At 36.0% G+C, this 18,642-nt stretch overlaps 1 protein-coding gene across 1 annotated transcript in view; it reads left to right on the top strand.

Moving 5' to 3' along the window:
• The window catches only part of LOC134758497 (flavin-containing monooxygenase 5-like), a 90,243-nt gene that overhangs the window by 57,166 nt on the left and 14,435 nt on the right, over positions 1–18,642 (top strand). The window contains 6 exon segments of the mRNA XM_063706147.1: positions 2,882–3,064; positions 5,559–5,663; positions 6,226–6,328; positions 9,256–9,362; positions 10,617–10,702; positions 15,666–15,781. Of these exon segments, the coding sequence (XP_063562217.1) occupies positions 2,882–3,064; positions 5,559–5,663; positions 6,226–6,328; positions 9,256–9,362; positions 10,617–10,702; positions 15,666–15,781 (700 nt within the window).

Genomic DNA, 18,642 nt, shown 5'->3' with positions numbered 1-18,642 from the left:
CCAGATGAATAGAAGTAAGCGTACTCTTAAAAATAATGTTTTCCATTTATGCAGCCAACAGACACATGAAAAAATGCTCATCATCACTGGCCATCAGAGAAATGCAAATCAAAACCACAATGAGATACCATCTCACACCAGTTAGAATGGTGATTATTAAAAAGTCAGGAAACAACAGGTGCTGGAGAGGATGTGGAGAAATGGGAACACTTTTACACTGTTGTTGGGACTGTAAACTAGACAATGTGGTGATTCCTCAAGGATCTAGAACTAGAAATGCCATTTGACCCAGCCATCCCATTACTGGGTATATACCCAAAGGATTACAAATCATGCTGCTATAAAGACATATGCACACGTATGTTTATTGTGGCACTATTCACAATAGCAAAGACTTGGAACCAGCCCAAATGTCCAACAATGATAGACGGGATTAAGAAAATGTGGAACATATACACCATGGAATACTATGCAGCCATAAAAAAGGATGAGCTCATGTCTTTGGAGGGACATGGATGAAGCTGGAAACCATCATTCTGAGCAAACTATTGCAAGGACAGAAAACCAAACACTGGGTGTTCTCACTCATAGGTGGGAATTGAACAATAAGAACACTTGGACACAGGGTGGGGAACATCACACACTGGGGCCCGTCGTGGGGTGGGGGAAAGGGGGAGGGATAGCATTAGGAGATATACCTAATGTAAGTGATGAGTTAATGGGTGCAGCACACCAACATGGCACATGTATACATATGTAACAAACCTGCACATTGTGCACATGTACCCTAGAACTTAAAGTATAATTAAATAATAATAATAATAATAATGTCTTCATCATTTATGCAGCCAACAGACACATGAAAAAATGCTCACCATCAATGGTCATCAGAGAAATGCAAATCAAAACCACAATGAGATACCATCTCACGCCAGTTAGAATGGCAACCATTAAAAAATCAGGAAACAACAGATGCCAGAGAGGATGTAGAGAAATAGGAATGCTTTTACACTGTTGGTGGGAGTGTAAATTAGTTCAACCATTGTGGAAGACAGTGTGGTGATTCCTCAAGGATCTAGAACTAGAAATACCATTTGACCCAGCAATCCCATTACTGGGTATATACCCAAAGGATTATAAATCATGCTACTATAAAGACACATGCACATGTATGTTTATTGTGGTACTATTCACAATAACAAAGACTTGGAACCAACCCAAATGTCCATCAATGATAGCCTGGATTAAGAAAATGTGGTACATATACACTACGGAATACTATGCAGCCATAAAAAGGGATGAGCTCATGTCCTTTGCAGGGACATGGATGAAGCTGGAAACCATCATTCTCAGCAAACTATCACAAGGACAGAAAACCAACCACCACATGTTCTCACTCATAGGTGGGAATTGATCAGTGAGAACACTTGGACACAGGGCAAGGAACATCACACACCACGGCCTGTCGGGGGTGGGGGGCTGGGGGAGGGATAGCATTAGGATAAATACCTAATGTAAATGACGAGTTAATGGGTGCAGCACACCAACACGGAATATGTATACCTATGTATCAAACCTGCACATTGTGCACATGTACCCTAGAACTTAATGTATAATAATAAAAATAGAAAGTATAAGTAAAAAAAAGTCTTCTTGAAGTACAATTCATTTTTTTTAAAAAGCAGCCTTTTTTCTCTTAAGTATTCAACATATTTTTCTAATACTTTTTGTTTTTAACCCTTAACTTTTTTCTTTTTTCTTTTTTTTTTTTTTTTGAGATAGAGTCTCGCTCTGTCTCTCCAGGCTGGAGTGCAGCGGCGCAATCTCGGCTCACTGCAAGCTCCGCCTTCCGGCTTCACGCCATTCTCCTGCCTCAGCCTCCCAATTAGCTGGGACTACAGGCGCCTGCCACCACGCCCGGCTAATTTTTTGTATTTTTAGTAGAGACGGGGTTTCACCGTGGTCTCGATCTCCTGATCTCATGATCCGCCCGCCTCGGCCTCCCATAGTGCGGGGATTACAGGCGTGAGCCACCGCGCCAGTCTATCCCTTAACATTTTAATATACATCACATTTGCATGATTTTTTTTCTCTCAACTTTCATAATGCTTTTTTCCAGGGGCTTCTCTTAATCCAAATTCTTTTAGTTGTGATGTCTTTTTTACCCTTTGGAAGTTTCTCTTCTCAACCCCTTTTTGTCTGTTTTAATTTTGTTTGTTATGCTGCATTTTAGCATCTATAATCTTCCTCCTGTTAAGTTACAATGTAATTACTGGTATTAATTTAGGTCTGTCATTATAAGCAAAATTCTGAACTATAAAGAGTTCCCTTTGTAGAGAAATGAGTCCAATGCCTCCGTTGTTCCTGTTGGGCAATATTACAGTAAACTGACTGTCAAGTACATTTTTTTTTTTTTTTTTTTTTTTGAGACGGAGTCTTGCTTTGTCGCCCAGGCTGGAGTGCAGTGGCGCGATCTCGGCTCACTGCAAGCTCCACCTCCCGGGTTCACGCCATTCTCCTGCCTCAGCCTCCCGAGTAGCTGGGACTACAGGCGCCCACTACCACGCCCGGCTAATTTTTTGTATTTTTAGTAGAGACGGGGTTTCACCGTGTTAGCCAGGATGGTCTCGATCTCCTGACCTCGTGATCCGCCCGCCTCGGCCTCCCAAAGTGCTGGGATTACAGGCGTGAGCCACCGCGCCCGGCCAAGTACATTTTTTTCAAGGAAAAATAAGCCTAAAACCACCTGTCTGATCATACCTAACCATTCTTTGTTGTGCTACTGAATCCTGAAAAACCATGGGTTTGTTGTTTCCCACGGGAAACACCTGAAAGTGGAAGGCCTGGGATATACAAATCTATGATCTTCAACGCTTCAAAGGAGACGACAGCCTTCAGCGACTACCCTTTCCCTGATCATTATCCCAACTATTTACACAATTCCAAAATGATGGAGGATCTCAGGATGTACACCAGGCACTTTCACCTCATGAATCACATCCAGTTTCTGGTAAGGAATGAAAAGTATGCTCATCACCTACAGATTGTTGAAGGCAAAGCTTGTGTAAGCCAGAGAAAGCTAAGGCGTATTTTCAATTTGCATTTTCCATTACAATTCAGAGAGAAATAGCATGTCTTCTATTAGTCTCAAGATTAGTGAATCTAATATTAGTTTTCCCAGCAGAGGAAAAGAATTGTCTCATTATTTGAACCTAAAATCTAGTTTTCAATTAATTTTATTAAATAGAGAATATAAGTTATAGGGAAAAATTAATGTTTTTTTTTTTTCTCTAAGGTACCTTGATGTCTGGAAAGGGATCGTTTTAGGACATTTATGTGAACAAAATTCCTAAAGATCCAGAAACTCTGAATATAAAAGGCACCGCCTATTTTATTTGTTAAGACACAGAATTGGGGGAAAAAAATGGAAGACTGAGAACAATACTCTAAAACCAAGGCTGTCTTTGTTTCTTTGTTCCCAGTCAAAGGTGTGCAGAGTGAGGAAGCACCAAGATTTTTCATCCTCTGGCCAGTGGGATGTTGTGGTAGAAACCGATGGGAAGCACAAATCCTATGTCTTTGATGGGATCATGACTTGCAGTGGCTATTACAATTAAAAGTGTTTGCCCTTAAAGGATTTCCAGGTGTTTAACTGATGAGTGTACAAGAAAAATCTTTGCATTCTAAGAATCGTAATATCTGCAGTATTACAGCATTGGACAGAACTGTTTACATGGTACAGTGGGGATTAAAAAAAAGAGGGTGTAGCAACTTTCTGGAATAGCCAGGAAAGATCTGATAATAGAAATATAACACTTGAACTAGAAACTAAGAGTTCCTCAGGCAAACCAAGGTCTGGGAGCAGGCATTCCCGTAAGAGGAAGTCATACAAGAAAAGCAATAGCATGTGAAATAGTCACAGGAGCTCAGGGAACGACACTCACTTGATGTTCCTGAAGTACGTGAGTGTGCAGGGAGAGATATGTAGGAGTCAATAAAAGACAATTGAAGTGTGTGTGTGTGTGTGTGTGTGTGTGTATGTGTGTGTGTGTTTATATGTTTGGAGGGGCAGGTACATGATTATACTTTTATTTTGTAAAGATCAGTCTTGCAGTGATGTGGAATATTAATTGATACGGAAGAAGGGGACAAAGCAGGAACATCAATAAAGAGGGTTTTTTAACAGTCCATTAAAGAGATGGTGAAAGCCTCTAGTAAAGTAATGGTAGTAGGACGCAAAAGGAGGAGAAAAATTCAGGAAATATTTTGGAGGTCATTACAAGACTCAATGAATGATAAAATATGCGACAAATAATTTTTTATTTAATATTTTTGAAATTTTACTTTTTATTTTTGAAATACTATTTAATATTTTTGAAAAATAATACTTTTTTTTTCCTTGAGTTGGAGTCTCTCTCTGTTGCCCAGGCTGGAGTACAATGGTGCCATCTCAGCTCACTGCAACCTCCGCCTCCTGGGTTCAAGCGATTCTCCCGCCTCAGCCTCCTGAGTAGCTGGGATTACAGGCACATGCCACTATGCCCGGCTAATTTTTGTATTTTTAGTAGAGACGGGGTTTCACCGTGTTGGCCAGGCTGGTCTCGAACCCCTGACCTCATGATCCGCCCGCCTCAGCCTCTCAAAGTGCTGGGATAATAGGTGTGAGCCACCGGGTCCGGCCAAATTTTTTAAAGATGTTTTGAAATTTCTGTTACTCTAGATTTGCACCATCTTAGTCACTGCTAGCAAGATGTTGCTACTGAGCATTTGCAATGTGGCTAACAGGAATTGAGATGTAATTTCAGTGTAAAATACACACCAGCTTCTGAAGACATAGTAAAAATGTAAAAAATATGTCAATAATACCTTTGTAAGCAGGACAATGGCCATGGAAGTCCGAATCCACTAAGGAGTATGTAAGAACTCACCTGCCTAAAACAATTAATTGATAATAAAGTATAAAAAATTAAAAATTAAAAGAACCTTTATATATCAATTATATACTGATAACATCTTAGATTTTGTTGGGTTAAATAAAATATAGTATTAAAGTTAATATCTTTTTTCTACTTTTTTCATATTACTACTAGAAAATTTAAAATTGCATATGTGGTTGAATTATATTTCTTTTAGACAACACTGCTCTATATTGCTAAGTATCTTTACGTATTTTTTAAATCAATTTATGGAGTCATAAAAATAGAACAACAGTTCCTCATGAATCAGTAGAGAGTAAGAAAAAGGTAATACCTCCTAAAGTGACAAGTCATCATATTGAGCAAATTTAAAGCTGGATTTTTGAAAGGAAACATTAATATGCTCTGATTTTTGTCTTAGGCATATCATTGCTGCCACTGGATATTTCATTCCTTGGATAATCTCATTTTGAAACATTGGCAGCAACTGACCAACCAAGAAAGGGATTTAAGTAACATATACTTCAAGTTTAGAAATAAATTTTCTAAAACAGTCTTTCCTATTTCTGTTTGTGATTTAAGAGATTCTACCCTTTCCTTATAGGGATCGAGAACTTCCAAGGTCCATATCTCCACACCTAGGCATACAAGCATCTCGACTATTTAGTGGGGAAGAGAGTGGTTGTGGTCAGCATTGAGAATTCTGGAGCAGATGTGGCTGGCGAGATCAGTCATGTTGCTGAACAGGTTTGACATTCTAAACTGATTCTGTTCCTGGTGTAACCTTAATATCTGCAAAGCATGGACCATGGCGAGTCTAGGCTTTTGCTAGCCCCAACCTTGACTGCTGCTCTCCAACCTGGTAAAAGCACTTTCTTCTTCTGACTTTTCACCATGAGTGAAAGAATGTAGAAAACCAAAGTAATGGTACCCTCCCATACCATAATGCACTGAAATTATGGAAGATAGCAATCAAACTAGAGTCAGATAACGGGAGTTATCGAGGTGTAGCTATGCTAGAGAGATGGAAACTTTCAAACTGAAATGAATTTTACAGAAAACGCCAAAATTTTCATACTGGAAATAACGTTTAAACAGAGAAATATATACACAAGCATGAGTAAAAATACACTGCTGATACAAGAGCAAGGAATAGGGTGGAAATTCTGTGGGCTCCCACTGACTGAAAAAAATGAAGAGTAGGAAAAACATTAGCTATTTTTTTCTCTGCAGGGAATGCTTTTGACTCCTAAAGAGCATAGAGAGATTACTTTTCAAAACTCAGAATTAATTTTCATTTTTGATTTAGGATTTCCAGGAAGAAGACACAAGATTTCCACTACTTAAAGTCTACTGTATGGATGAAATTCAATCAACCATTCTGAGTACCATCTTACCCCCTGCCAAGCATTGTATGCAAGATATAATGATAAATGAGTCATAATCTCTGAGATTAAAGACCTCACAAGCTAGTGATTTTATTTTCATTAAAAACTCAGTAGCCTTTTTAAAATCTCAGTTAAATAATTCAAAATAGAGAATTTTAAAAATGTATCCTCTATTTTTCATGGACTTCGTACTTTCCACGTTAAATTTTCCATTTGTAAACGTGAAAAAATTCAAGATGTGCATTTTCACATTGCATTTTTGATTTGTGTGTGTGTGTGTGTGTGTGTGCATGTTTTGTTGTTGGTGTTTGTTTGTTTGTTTTCTTAATAAAGGCATGGTCCCTCTCTGTCACCCAGGCTAGAATGCAGTGGCACTATTGTAGCTCACTGCAATCTTGAACTCCTGGGCTCAGGTGATCCTACTGCCTCAGCCTCCCAAAGCACTAAGATTACAGGCATGAGCCACCATGCCCAGCCTTTATTTTTGTTGTTATCTCAGTCTTTGCATCCATATATTTTTCCATCAGTCTAAATTGTAGAATGATAGAAAGGAGAAGGAACCTGGATACTAACTTGTAGCTCTCAACATAATAAATTATTCATGTTAACTTTTTTCCACATTGTGAGACCTGAGAGATTCCAGATATCTAGCACAGCTATAAGTGAACATTAAAATGGAAACAGAAAAAACAATAAAAGAATTAAAATGACTTTAAATAATTGGACCTGAGAAATGTATAGAGTGAAAGAGGAAGAAGAGAATCAGGGAGGGGGGATGAGATGATATGAGAAGTTAATTATATTCCCTTGACAGTTTAGAAAAAAATGCATCTGAGCTTCTGAGATAACAGTAATAAGAAATAAAGTGGTAATTTGGCAACAACTTCTCTCCTACAGGTTTTCCTCAGTACAAGACCAGGTGCATGGATATGGAACCGGGTTTGGGATAATGGGAATCCCCTTGATATCACACTCTTCACTCATTATAATAGAATAATGGAAAAAATTTTCCCCACATTCATGATCAACAGATGGGTAGAAAATAAATGAAATGCAAGGTTTAACCATGACAATTATGGGCTACAGCCTCAACACAGGTAAGGTCTAGGATTTAAAACAAATAAACAGTATTTCAAAGCTACTAGACCAAGCAGAATCTATAAGCTATATTTAAGTAATAAGAATGAAAGGGTACCACTCTAATATTTGGTAGCATTTAGTTGGATAGAGAATATTCAAGTTATTTCCTTCCTACTAGTAACTTAAGGTCATTCTACTAAGGTTCTACTGAGAAAACGATGTGGGGGGTTGGGAGTAGGGGAGTAGAGACAAACTTTAATACTTGTTTTATTTGAGACTCACACCATCTAACTATGCCACCCTCTATTTCCTCTTTCACTATCATCTGTTAACCACTTCCTCTTCACTCCCAGATTCAAAACTTTGATTCCTCTGGAGGGCATGACTGTCACCCTCAAACCTATTGTCAACCAGGACAATTTCAATATCTGTATGTATGACTACTCAATACCCATGCAGTGCAGCCCCTCAACTTACTCAACTGCACTGGTCTCGTGTCCACTTCACTTGAGTCATCCACACCCATGGCCATCCTGGAACTTATCACCCAGAACTACAGTGTATCTGGATGTCATTCCAGGGCCCATTCTGTGATTGCAGCCTCTTCCTTTTACACTCTCATCCCACTACACGCTAGCCAGTTCTCTGACCTTATCCAGTCCTCTCATCCCATGTCTTCCTCTTCTTGTTCTTTCATCTCTGTTACCACTTTTCCTCTATTTTCTTTCTTGCTCCCCTTTCCCCACTTGTCCCTCAAAACTTGGTGTTATCCATGTATCTATTCTTGGTCCTCTTCCCTTTTCTCCCTACACAGCTTCCTTTATTAAAAAAATTTAAAAACACCCCAGGCAAAAGATAAACGCTTGAACTAAAGCACTGAAAATAAAAAAAAATAGTATTAAGAAGTATCTGGAAGAAAAAGCATACATAGCTTTATGACTAACTGATGTTGGATGTGTGACTCCAGGTTCTTTCCTGAGGAAAAAGTATTCAGAAGATGAAAGATGTGTATTAATAGCAAAGTGGAACTGAAAATATGACTTCTTGCTACTAAATTATAGCTCAAGTACTAAATTACAATTACCAAAGATCTGTGTGTCACTGAACATAAGTTTTTCCAATGAAGATTCACTCTTAAAATCACACAGTTGCACCTTGTAGGCCCTTGAAAAATATTAATGACCAACTGGTGTTAATATTTACATTATATTGAGTGAAACTATATCTGTTAAGAATCAAAAAGCTTTATTCCTGGAAAAAAATACTATTAGCTGAAAGTATATTTAGCTAAAAATAATTGGGTGTATTATCACCTGATTATCACAATCTGATCTGATTGTTATATTATTATTATCATTTTACAGATTAGGAAACTGAGACTGAAATGTTATGAGACTTTTCCAAGGTCTCACAACTAGTAAGTGACAGGACCATTATTAGTCTAGTTCTGACTCTGAAAATCAAGTTTGTAACCAATAAACTGTATCTCCTTTTCAGGAATGCCAATATAGAATATAAAACATTGTTAAAATACTATGGTGATTTCCTGAGCATTTGCCAACCAAAACTTGTTTATGAAGAAAATTTATACTCCCTTCTTGATGTTACACTCTTTGCCATGCAGATTTCTCAGCCATCAGGCTACTGTGAGTGATGATCTGCCTAACCACATAATTTCTGGAAGAGTCCTGATGAAACCAGACATGAGAGAGTTCACCACAACATCAGCCTTCTTTGAGGATGGCACTGAAAAGAACATTGATGCTGTCATCTTTGCTACAGGCTACACCTTGTCTTTCCCTTTCTTGGAGGATGACTCAGCAATCCTGGACAGCCAGTACTCCGTGTTTAAATTTATGTTCCCTCCCCAGCTGGAGAAGCCAACACTAACCTAGCTTCATTGGCATTCTCCAGCCAGTGGGAGCCATCATTCCCGTTTCAGAACTCCAGAGCCGATGCCCTGTGCAAGTATTCGAGGGTAAGTGGTGGTCTTCTGCATGAGAAAAGTAGGTTCCTAATTGTACAGTAAGACGTTAAGAGCACTCAGAAGGTCTTCTGTTCAATACATCTTCTCCCTTACTCTATTGAAGTGCCTGAAATTTCACCATTAAAAATGGACTACGTTGGGACTATCTAGAATTTTGATTTTCCACTTCTAAGAGAATCCTATTAAAAGAAAAGCATTCCAGGAATTATAAAAACACATAAAATTATAATCAGGTTACATTTTGGTATTTTGTATCCATTCATTTATTTGTTTCCAGTAGAAAGCTAATTTATCATAAGGCTTTAAAAAAACAGAAAATAGAGAAGGCAGGAAAACAAACAAGGGAGAATATACTTATAAAGTATTTCAGAAAGGTTGTGAAGTTATTTTACTTTGTTGGACAACTCCAAGTATTTGGTTCATATTCTCGACTCATTTCCAAAGTCCTTACCTTTGATGCTTCAGAGCAAATTGGTAAAATTGGTATCAGAAAGAAATCAGGGCTGGGCACGGTGGCTCACGCCTGTAATCCCAACACTTTAGAAGGCTGAGGCAGGCGGATGACTTGAGGTCAGGTGTTTGAGACCAGCCTGGCCAACATGGTGAAATCCTGTCTCCACTAAAAATACAAAAATTAGCTGGGCATGGTGGCGCATGCCCGTAATCCCAAGTACTTGGGAGGCTGAGGTGGGAGAATTGCTTGAACCCAGTGGGTGAAAAACAAAAAAGAAGAAGAAAAAAAGAAATCAGGATCAAGTTTGATAGAATTGCATTGTAGTTTCTGCTAACCGGACTAAATTGATTAAGTCATCTGGAGAACTTTCCCTCGGATTCCTAAATAATTGTTATCAAGTTCTCCATGATCCGATTAATAAGAAGTCAGAATTGTATCTAATCAGGATACATCACCAGACAGTTCCTTCCTGATGAGTCAAAATGTGATAGAAAATAGTAGATACCTTCACTGAATCCTTTACTTTTGAGACATAAAATTATCAATTAGACAAGTCAAGAATTTAAAAGATGTACTGCTGTACACTGAGGCCAGAGCTCATATCTAAGTGGCTTATGTTGTTTCTATATCTTACATCATTCACTTTCTAAAGCCATGTGGTTATTCCCTCAGTGAAGTCATTTCTAATAATAACACATTTTATTCTCATTTAAAAATATCTATAGTATATCACCACTTTAGGCAGATATGTTGGTTTCCATATACATATATCTTGCTCCTCTTTCTTCTAGCAAGTATACATTTCCTTTGCTGACTTCCGCTATGAATCCATGCCTGGAAATATGAGCACCAATAAATACCAGTGGAATGTTGAAAGGTGACAAATGGATAATATGATGGTAGCCATAAAAGAGAATAGTTACAAAGTCACTTATCATGCTTACTGGATTTAGCTACCTGTACCTGATTGCGTTTTTTAAAATAAACATTTTTAAAGATTTATTTTAGTATAATATATACATAGAAAAGTACCATGCCATGAATGTTTAGCTTACTGAATTTTCACAAATTGAACACTCACCTACTCAACTATCATTTAGTTTAAAAAAATATATAACAACAACAAAAAACTCAACATGACTAGCACTCAGAAGCTCCCCCTGCAGTTTTTTCTGTCCCCAGCATGACCGAGAGTAACCACTATTTTCATTTCTAATAGCAGCAGTTCATTTTCACTTTTCAATTTTTTTCACAGTGTATGTTGTATTCTGTTTGGCTTCTTTCACTCAACTTGATATTTGTGAGATTCATCCATATTTTGTACTAATTTATTTTCACTACTATATAGCATTCCATATACTTATCAATTGTAGCTATGGATTTGTGTATATATATATATATATATCTCCACAATCACCCATTCCACTTTGATGGGCATTTAGAGTTATTGTAAACAGTGATGCCATGAACAATCTAATACATGTCTTTTGTTGAATACACATATTTCTGTGGGGTATATACTGAGGAAAATAATTGCTGCTTCACAAGGTATGCGTATGTATAAAATAGCATTTTAATGTACTAGGTTGCCTTTCTATTCTGCAAGTCTGTTTCTTTGATGTCTTGCATACTCAACCTCTATATTATGTTTCGTAAGACATTTAACAATATTCATGAGTAGATCCTACTTTTGTACCAACAGATATGTGCACCTGATGAAGCAATGAGGGGAATAATTTAGAAGTTGATGGGCCTGCCTCTCTTTGTTCTGTTACCCTGATTTATTGTCTTTTCCCACTCTAACCTTTGTCATGTCGTCTCTCCCCACAAAACGCACACATGCACTCATACACCATCTTCTTTTTTATTACTTGCTTTTCTTTTTAACAAATATAGTCATTGCAATCTTGAGAAATTCATGAATGTATAAGTGAGAACTGAGATTTTTTCCAATTGCTCTGAGGACTGAGAAAAATCATTTCTGAGATGTAAGATCAATGCCAGGGCCTATTCACATAATGAGAGGGACTTTTGAGGCAGATCACAGTACAGTTTGAAGATCTCTGGGAAATTAAAAATTATATCAAGGGAATTCTTAATATTTAGAAATTTTGATTGCAGATTTAAACTGAGAAACAACTCCAAACATATTTCTCTTAAGGGAAGGCTAACTTCCCTTCCACAACCCGAGAATGATAGAAAGGAAAATATCTTCCTTGAGAATTTTTTTTTTATAAAGGGCTTTGGTTATATGTTCCATGAAGACCTGATTATTATAACTGTGTTCTTTCAAAACCACTGTTTTCATTTACTTGTTTTCTCCAGCTTTCCTGACAATCCTCTTATTTCTATCTCTTTTTCTTAGGACTGAAAAAATTACTCTCCACAAGTGCCATGATAGCTGACATCAACAGGAGGAAAAAGAAAATGGCAAAAGAGTAAGAAACTTAATTGTTGGTTAAAGTAAATGAAGCCTACTTAGACAGAGATACTTGATTTTTCTCATTATGTACTTTACACCTAAATAAGATCTCCTAAGATAATTTTAGTTCATTGTGAAAAATGTACATGGAGTTCATGTATAAAAATGCTGGCTATGGAACATAAATCTCATCATTTGTTGGTCAGCCATAGAATATTAAATCTATGCAATGAAGGCCTGGCACGGTGGCTCATGCCTGTAATCCCAGCACTTTGGGAGGCCGAGGTAGGCAGATCACCTGAGGTCGGGAGATCGAGACCAGCCTGACCAACATGGAGAAACCTTGTCTCTACTAAAAGTACAAAATTAGCCAGGCATGGTGGTTCATGCCTGTAATCCCAGCTACTGGGGAGCCTGAGGCAGGAGAATCGCTTGAACCCAGGAGGCGGAAGTTGCAGTGAGCCAAGATCGCGCCATTGCGCTCCAGTCTGGGCAACAAGAGCAAAACTCCGTCTCAAAATAAATAAATAAAAATAAAAATAAAAAATCTATGCAATGAGCAATCTCCAAAAGTGAGAAATGTCAAGAAACTTTATTCATTGTGAGAAGTGAGATCACAAAAACTACATGAGAAATTAGCAAAATTCAGAATCTAAAGAAAAATACTTTACAGATGTATAATTAAGTGAAGAGTAACTTAAGATGATGTACATTCATTTCAAATTGTTAAACACCTACTTTGTGCACTTTGTAATAAATTTCCATTCTAAGAGCATCCTTAGGGGAATTTTGGAAGAGATGCTAAAATACCATTATTATAACTTAATAACTAAGCCAACAATATAAACTGTAAGACTAAATATAACATGTAAATATCATTTACTTTTCCTGTGATCTCATGTCTCTACTTAAGTCTATACTTATTCATTTTTATTTGCTAAAATAGATTTTCCCTTTGTATTTTCTGTCTGATTACTTTGGGTTTTTAGGAAAGTTACTGATTTATATACATTTATTTTGTAATAACATTTTACTTTAAATTTTTGCTGATTATAATATTTATTTGATTATCTTAGATTTGCTGAGTAGACCATGAAAATAACTGTAATTTAGACTCTCCTTTTATTTATTTCTTTTTTCTGGTATTACTACCTTGGCTGTAACTTACAGGATGATCTTAGATAATAGAGAACACTATACCTATTCTTGCTTTGTTACTGATTTTGTTGAGATCACCTCTAGTATTTCACCATTAGGTATGATACTGTCTACTGGAGGCTGAGAAAGTATCCTTCTCTTCCTATCTTGTGCAAAGAAACGTATGTTGAATTTCATCAAGTGCCTTTTGACCATGTTTTTTTTCTTAGTTTTATTTTTTATTTTATTTTGTATTTCAATAGTTTTTGGGGTCCAAGTGGTTTTTCGCTACAGGGGTGAATTGTATAGTGGTGAAGTCTGAGATTTTAGTGTACCCATCACCTGAATAGTGTACATGTACCCAATATGTAGTTTTTGATTTCTCACCTCCCAATCCCTCCCTCCTCCTTCTCAGTCTCCATAGCTCATAATATCACTCTGTCTGCCTTTGTGTACTCATAGCTTAGCTCTCACTTATAAGTAAAAACATACGGTATTTGGTTTTCCATTCCTGAGTTACTTCACTTAGACTAATGGCCTCCAGCTCCATTTAAGTTACTGCAAAAGACATTATTTCATTCTTTTTAATGGCTGAGTAGTATTCCATGGTGCATATGTACCACATCATTTTTATCCATTCATTGGTGGATGGGCACTTAGATTGGTTCCATATCTTTGCAACTGTGAACTGTGCTGCAATAAACATACATGTGCAGGTGCCTTTTGACTATATTTTTAAATGATATGAATTTTCACCATTGATTTGTTGATGGCATGAATTATAGTAATATATTTCCAAATACTAAACATTTCTTAATTTCCAGGAATAAGGACTACTTGGTTATTGTGTATAATTATTTCAATATACCTTTAAATTCTATTTGATAGAATTTAACGGTATATTAAATTTATAGATGGAATTGGTCTGTGATTTTCCCTTAGATGGAATGTGATTTTAGATGGTATGTGATTTTCCCTTAGATGGAATTGGTCTGTGATTTTCCTTTTTGTTTTCACTTTTGTTTCGATTTTTATTATGTTATTAAGCTTATACGAACTTTACAAAATGAATAAGGAAAGTTTAGTGCTTTTCTATGGTCAGAAACAACTTAAATAGACTTAAATAGAATGGGGAGTTCAAGTTACTTGGAAATTTGAAGTAAAAAAATTGATAAAATTGACATTAGCACCCCACGCTTATTTTAGAAATAATTCCTAGACCACATTTTCCATTGTTTGCTTTATTAGGGGTCTAGTTGCATTCTTCTGTTCTTGTGAAAGGTAAAGATACCTCGTATTAGAAAATTATCATACATATGTAATTTTGCAAACTTTAAGCCTGTAGTTATGCACAATATTTTCTTAATTGCTCTTATTTTTTGTATAAAATTCTTATTTATTTTTATATGTATAGTATTTGTCTTTTTCTTCTTTTGACTAAACCTTCAAAAACTTCTCTATTTTATGTTTATTTTTATTTTTCAAGCAACTACCTTTGAGATTTTTCAATTCCCCTTTTTTATGAATTTAGTCTTTCACCTTAATGCCTTATTACTACTTTCCTTGGCTTTGTTTTGTATTCCTTTCAAACTTCATTATTTGGCTACTTAGTGCATTTACTTTACATTATTTTTTCTTGGAAAATACTAACTTTTTTCTCTCCTAACATTTTGAAAAGTTTTGATATTTTTAAGATAGTCTGTAATTCCAATTTGGTTTCCTCTGTTACCCAAGAGTTATTTAACAGAGTGATGTTTAATTTCCAAGAATGTGGATCAAGTCACATAAAAGTGAATAAAAACTAATTCATGACTGTCTAGGAATATTACTTAAGGGCAGAATTTGTGTCCAGGATTAATACATGGAAAAGATAGTTCATGTAGCTTGGAAGCATGAAGTACACAACAGAGTTTAACACTCTACTCAAATCATATATTCCTCACTTACCAAGGCTTACGTAATGAAACTGCATTTTGTGTCTAGAAGGGGAATCAGTATCTAAGATTGCATCCATTCACATATCCAACGATTTCTGTGTGTACGTGACTCTACTTGGTACTTTGGGAACTTTAAAGATATCAGGAATTCACATCTTCTGTTTAGGAAATGTATTCTTCTAAGGAAATTAAGGCATGTGCATGAAATTTGATAAGAGGATGATTTGGTTAGTAGAAGATAATGAAGTCAATAAACGAAGCAGAAACAAATTCCAGTGTAAACTTAGAGGAGAATAGTGACTGAAATCTGGCACGGGGCTTCTAATATTTTCTTCTTATTCCAGGTTTATAAAAAGCCCAAGAGATACACATCAAGTGCCATGTATTGACTATATGGATGAAATTGCATCTGAATTAGAGTCAAACCCAACCTGTTCTCTCTCCTCCTCTGGGATACAAGGTTAGCCAAAGAGATTTTCTATGGGTCTTGCACCGCATGTCAATATTGTCTACAGGGGCCAGGGAAATGGACCAGGGCCCAAAAGGCCATTCTTACTGAAAGAGACCGGATCCTCAAACCTCTGAGAACACGTGTGGTCAAACACACTAGACCTTCTTCCTCTAGTCTGTGCTGTCCTTTTTCTCTTTGTTTCCATGTTAGGCATCCATGCCAGTGATATGTTATCAAGCTCACATTGACATAGATGTTTAAGGAACTAGAGAAGAACAGCTCATTTTTATTTGAATTATGTCAAAATGAAGACAGTTAATTATATGGGAGAAGACATTTATTGGATAGACTAGCTCATATATGAATACTTAAATGAAAAAAAATTACTCTGATAATGATTTTTCTAAATGCTTTATATGAAGAGAGGTTTGAAAATGTGTATCTTGTCTCTTCTTTATTTTAGTAGTAATTTGAAGTATTTACAGATTTACATATAATATGACAATGAACAGTAATTAAAAATGGGATTCAATTTTTAAAAGGGTGGAGGCAAAATTAAACCAGAGTAAAGCTCAAAAGCACACTGTATGGTCTCAAATTATCACCCCACAGATAACATATTTATTGCAAAAGGAAGATGTGTCTTTTCAATGGGAAAATCTGACAGTTATCATCTTAACTAAGTGATCAAACAGCACTGTTAATAGAAGGCCAACCTGAAATTTTACAACTCCTAACATGACGCAATGAGAAGTCCAACATTACCTATCTAGTATCATTGCAAAAAATGTTTAACTTGAATTTAATCATCAGGAACAATCAGAAAAATGAAGAAAGTGCAACATTCTGAAGACATCTATAAAAAACTAAACTAAAAAAGACCAGGAAAAATTTTCTATATAATGGTGACTAAAGAGACATAATGACCAAATGCAATATTTGAACATGGATTCAGAGTTTGGTACAAATGGGAAAATTTAAATGCACACTGTAAATTAGATTATCTTTTTAAATTAATGTTAATATTATCTGATATAATAAAGGTATTATAGTTATATAGTAAAACATTCTTATTTTTGGGAGATGTATGCAGAAATAGAATGAGTAAAGGATCATGATATCCACAATTTATTTGCAAAAGGTACAAGAAAAAGGATGTATGTGTGTAAGAGAGAGATAAAATAAAAGATACAAAATATTAGCAACTGGCAATTCTAGGAAAAAAGTATACAAGTGTTAATTGTACTATTTCTTCAACTCTTGTAAATTGGGAATTTTCAAAATTCCCAATTTTAGGGAAAGACACATTCTCTATAATGATTTATATGTGGGCCACAGATAAGCCATAAATTTGAGTTTAATTTTTTATTAACCAAACTGAAAAGGAAAGCTTAAATAAGCAAATGGTAAGACTTATGAAATAAAAACAATTCAATTGCTAAAGAGAATAGTAACTATCCTAGGTATTAAAATAGGGAAGAACTTTCTATGGGGGCTTCTTATAATAGAGGACACTATGTTGTAACAATCTTTGCTAAATATTATTTCTATCAAAAGAAATTTTTATAAATGTTTAAAGCATAGTCCCAGAAAGCGTCTAGAGTAGAGCAATTTTTAAGACAATAATTTTGATCACAGGGTCTTATTCTTTAACGTGTAGTAGAATGGGGCTCAAACTCTTCGTGTAATTGAAAGACTGGGTGGTGCAGCTGTCCCTAAAGAAGCTCAGTCCACCCGCCTAAGACTTGAGTTCAAGGAGTGCTTGCTTTGGGGGTCGAGATTATTTCTGGTAAATTATTTTGAATCTGCTCCTCATAGGCAAAAGACTGATTGAGGCCTCTAAATTCTACTCTTTATATTACGGCCAAATGAATTTTAATGTGCAAAAATACATTGAACAAACTTTCAAAAGAATATTCATTTGAACATCGTGCTGAACCCTCTACAGTAAACTTTGAAATACACACCAATAAAAATGAGTTAACTTATTGTAAGGGATTACAATTTATAAAACGGTTAACGGCTGAGCACAATAGCTCAAGCCTGTAATCCAAGTGCTTTGGGAGGCAAAGGAAGGAGGTTCTATTGAGGCCAGGAGTTCAAGATTAGCCTGGGCAATATAGAAAAATTTCATCTCTATAAAAAATAAATAAAAAATTAATCGTGCATGGTGGTGTGCACCTGTAGTTCTAGCTAATCAGGAGGCTGAGGTAGAAGGATTGCTTCAGCCCAGGAGTCTGAGGCTGCAGTGATATATGATCATATCACTGCACTCCAGCCTGGATAACAAAGTGTGACTTTGTTTCTAAAAACTAAAAGAGAAAAAGAAAAAATAACTAAAAACCGTTAAAAGTTGAGAAATATCTATCAAAAATAATAAATTTAGATTAGAATTAGCTAACCTTTACCATTTTTTTAGCAACAACTAACTAGCAGGGTCACCTGTCTATTTAGCCCCTTCTAAGATCAAAATTTATTTTCAACTTTTATTTTAGAATCTGGAAGTACATGTGCAGATTTGTTATAAAGATATAGTGTGTGATGCTGAGGTGTGGAGTACAAATGATTCTGTCATCCATGTAATAGGCATAGTACCCAGCAGGTAGTTTTTCAACACTTGATCCCCTATTCCCCACCTCTTGTATTCCCCAGTATCTATTGTTTCCATCTTTATGTTCATGTGTACCCAGTGTTTAGCTCCTGTTTATAAGTGAGAACATGTGGTATTTTGTTTTCTATTCCTGTGTTAGTTTACTTAGGGTAATGGCTTCCAGCTACATCCATGTTGCTGCAAAGAGCATGATTTTGTTCTTTTTTATGGCTGCATAGTATTCCATGGTATATATGTATCCTATTTTCTTTATCCAACT

The sequence above is a fragment of the Gorilla gorilla genome, chromosome 1 (assembly GCF_029281585.2).
Source record: "Gorilla gorilla gorilla isolate KB3781 chromosome 1, NHGRI_mGorGor1-v2.1_pri, whole genome shotgun sequence".
Classification (NCBI taxonomy): Eukaryota; Metazoa; Chordata; class Mammalia; order Primates; family Hominidae; genus Gorilla; species Gorilla gorilla.
The sequence above is the reverse complement of the archived record's forward strand: the minus strand, read 5'-3'. Positions and strand labels throughout refer to the sequence as shown.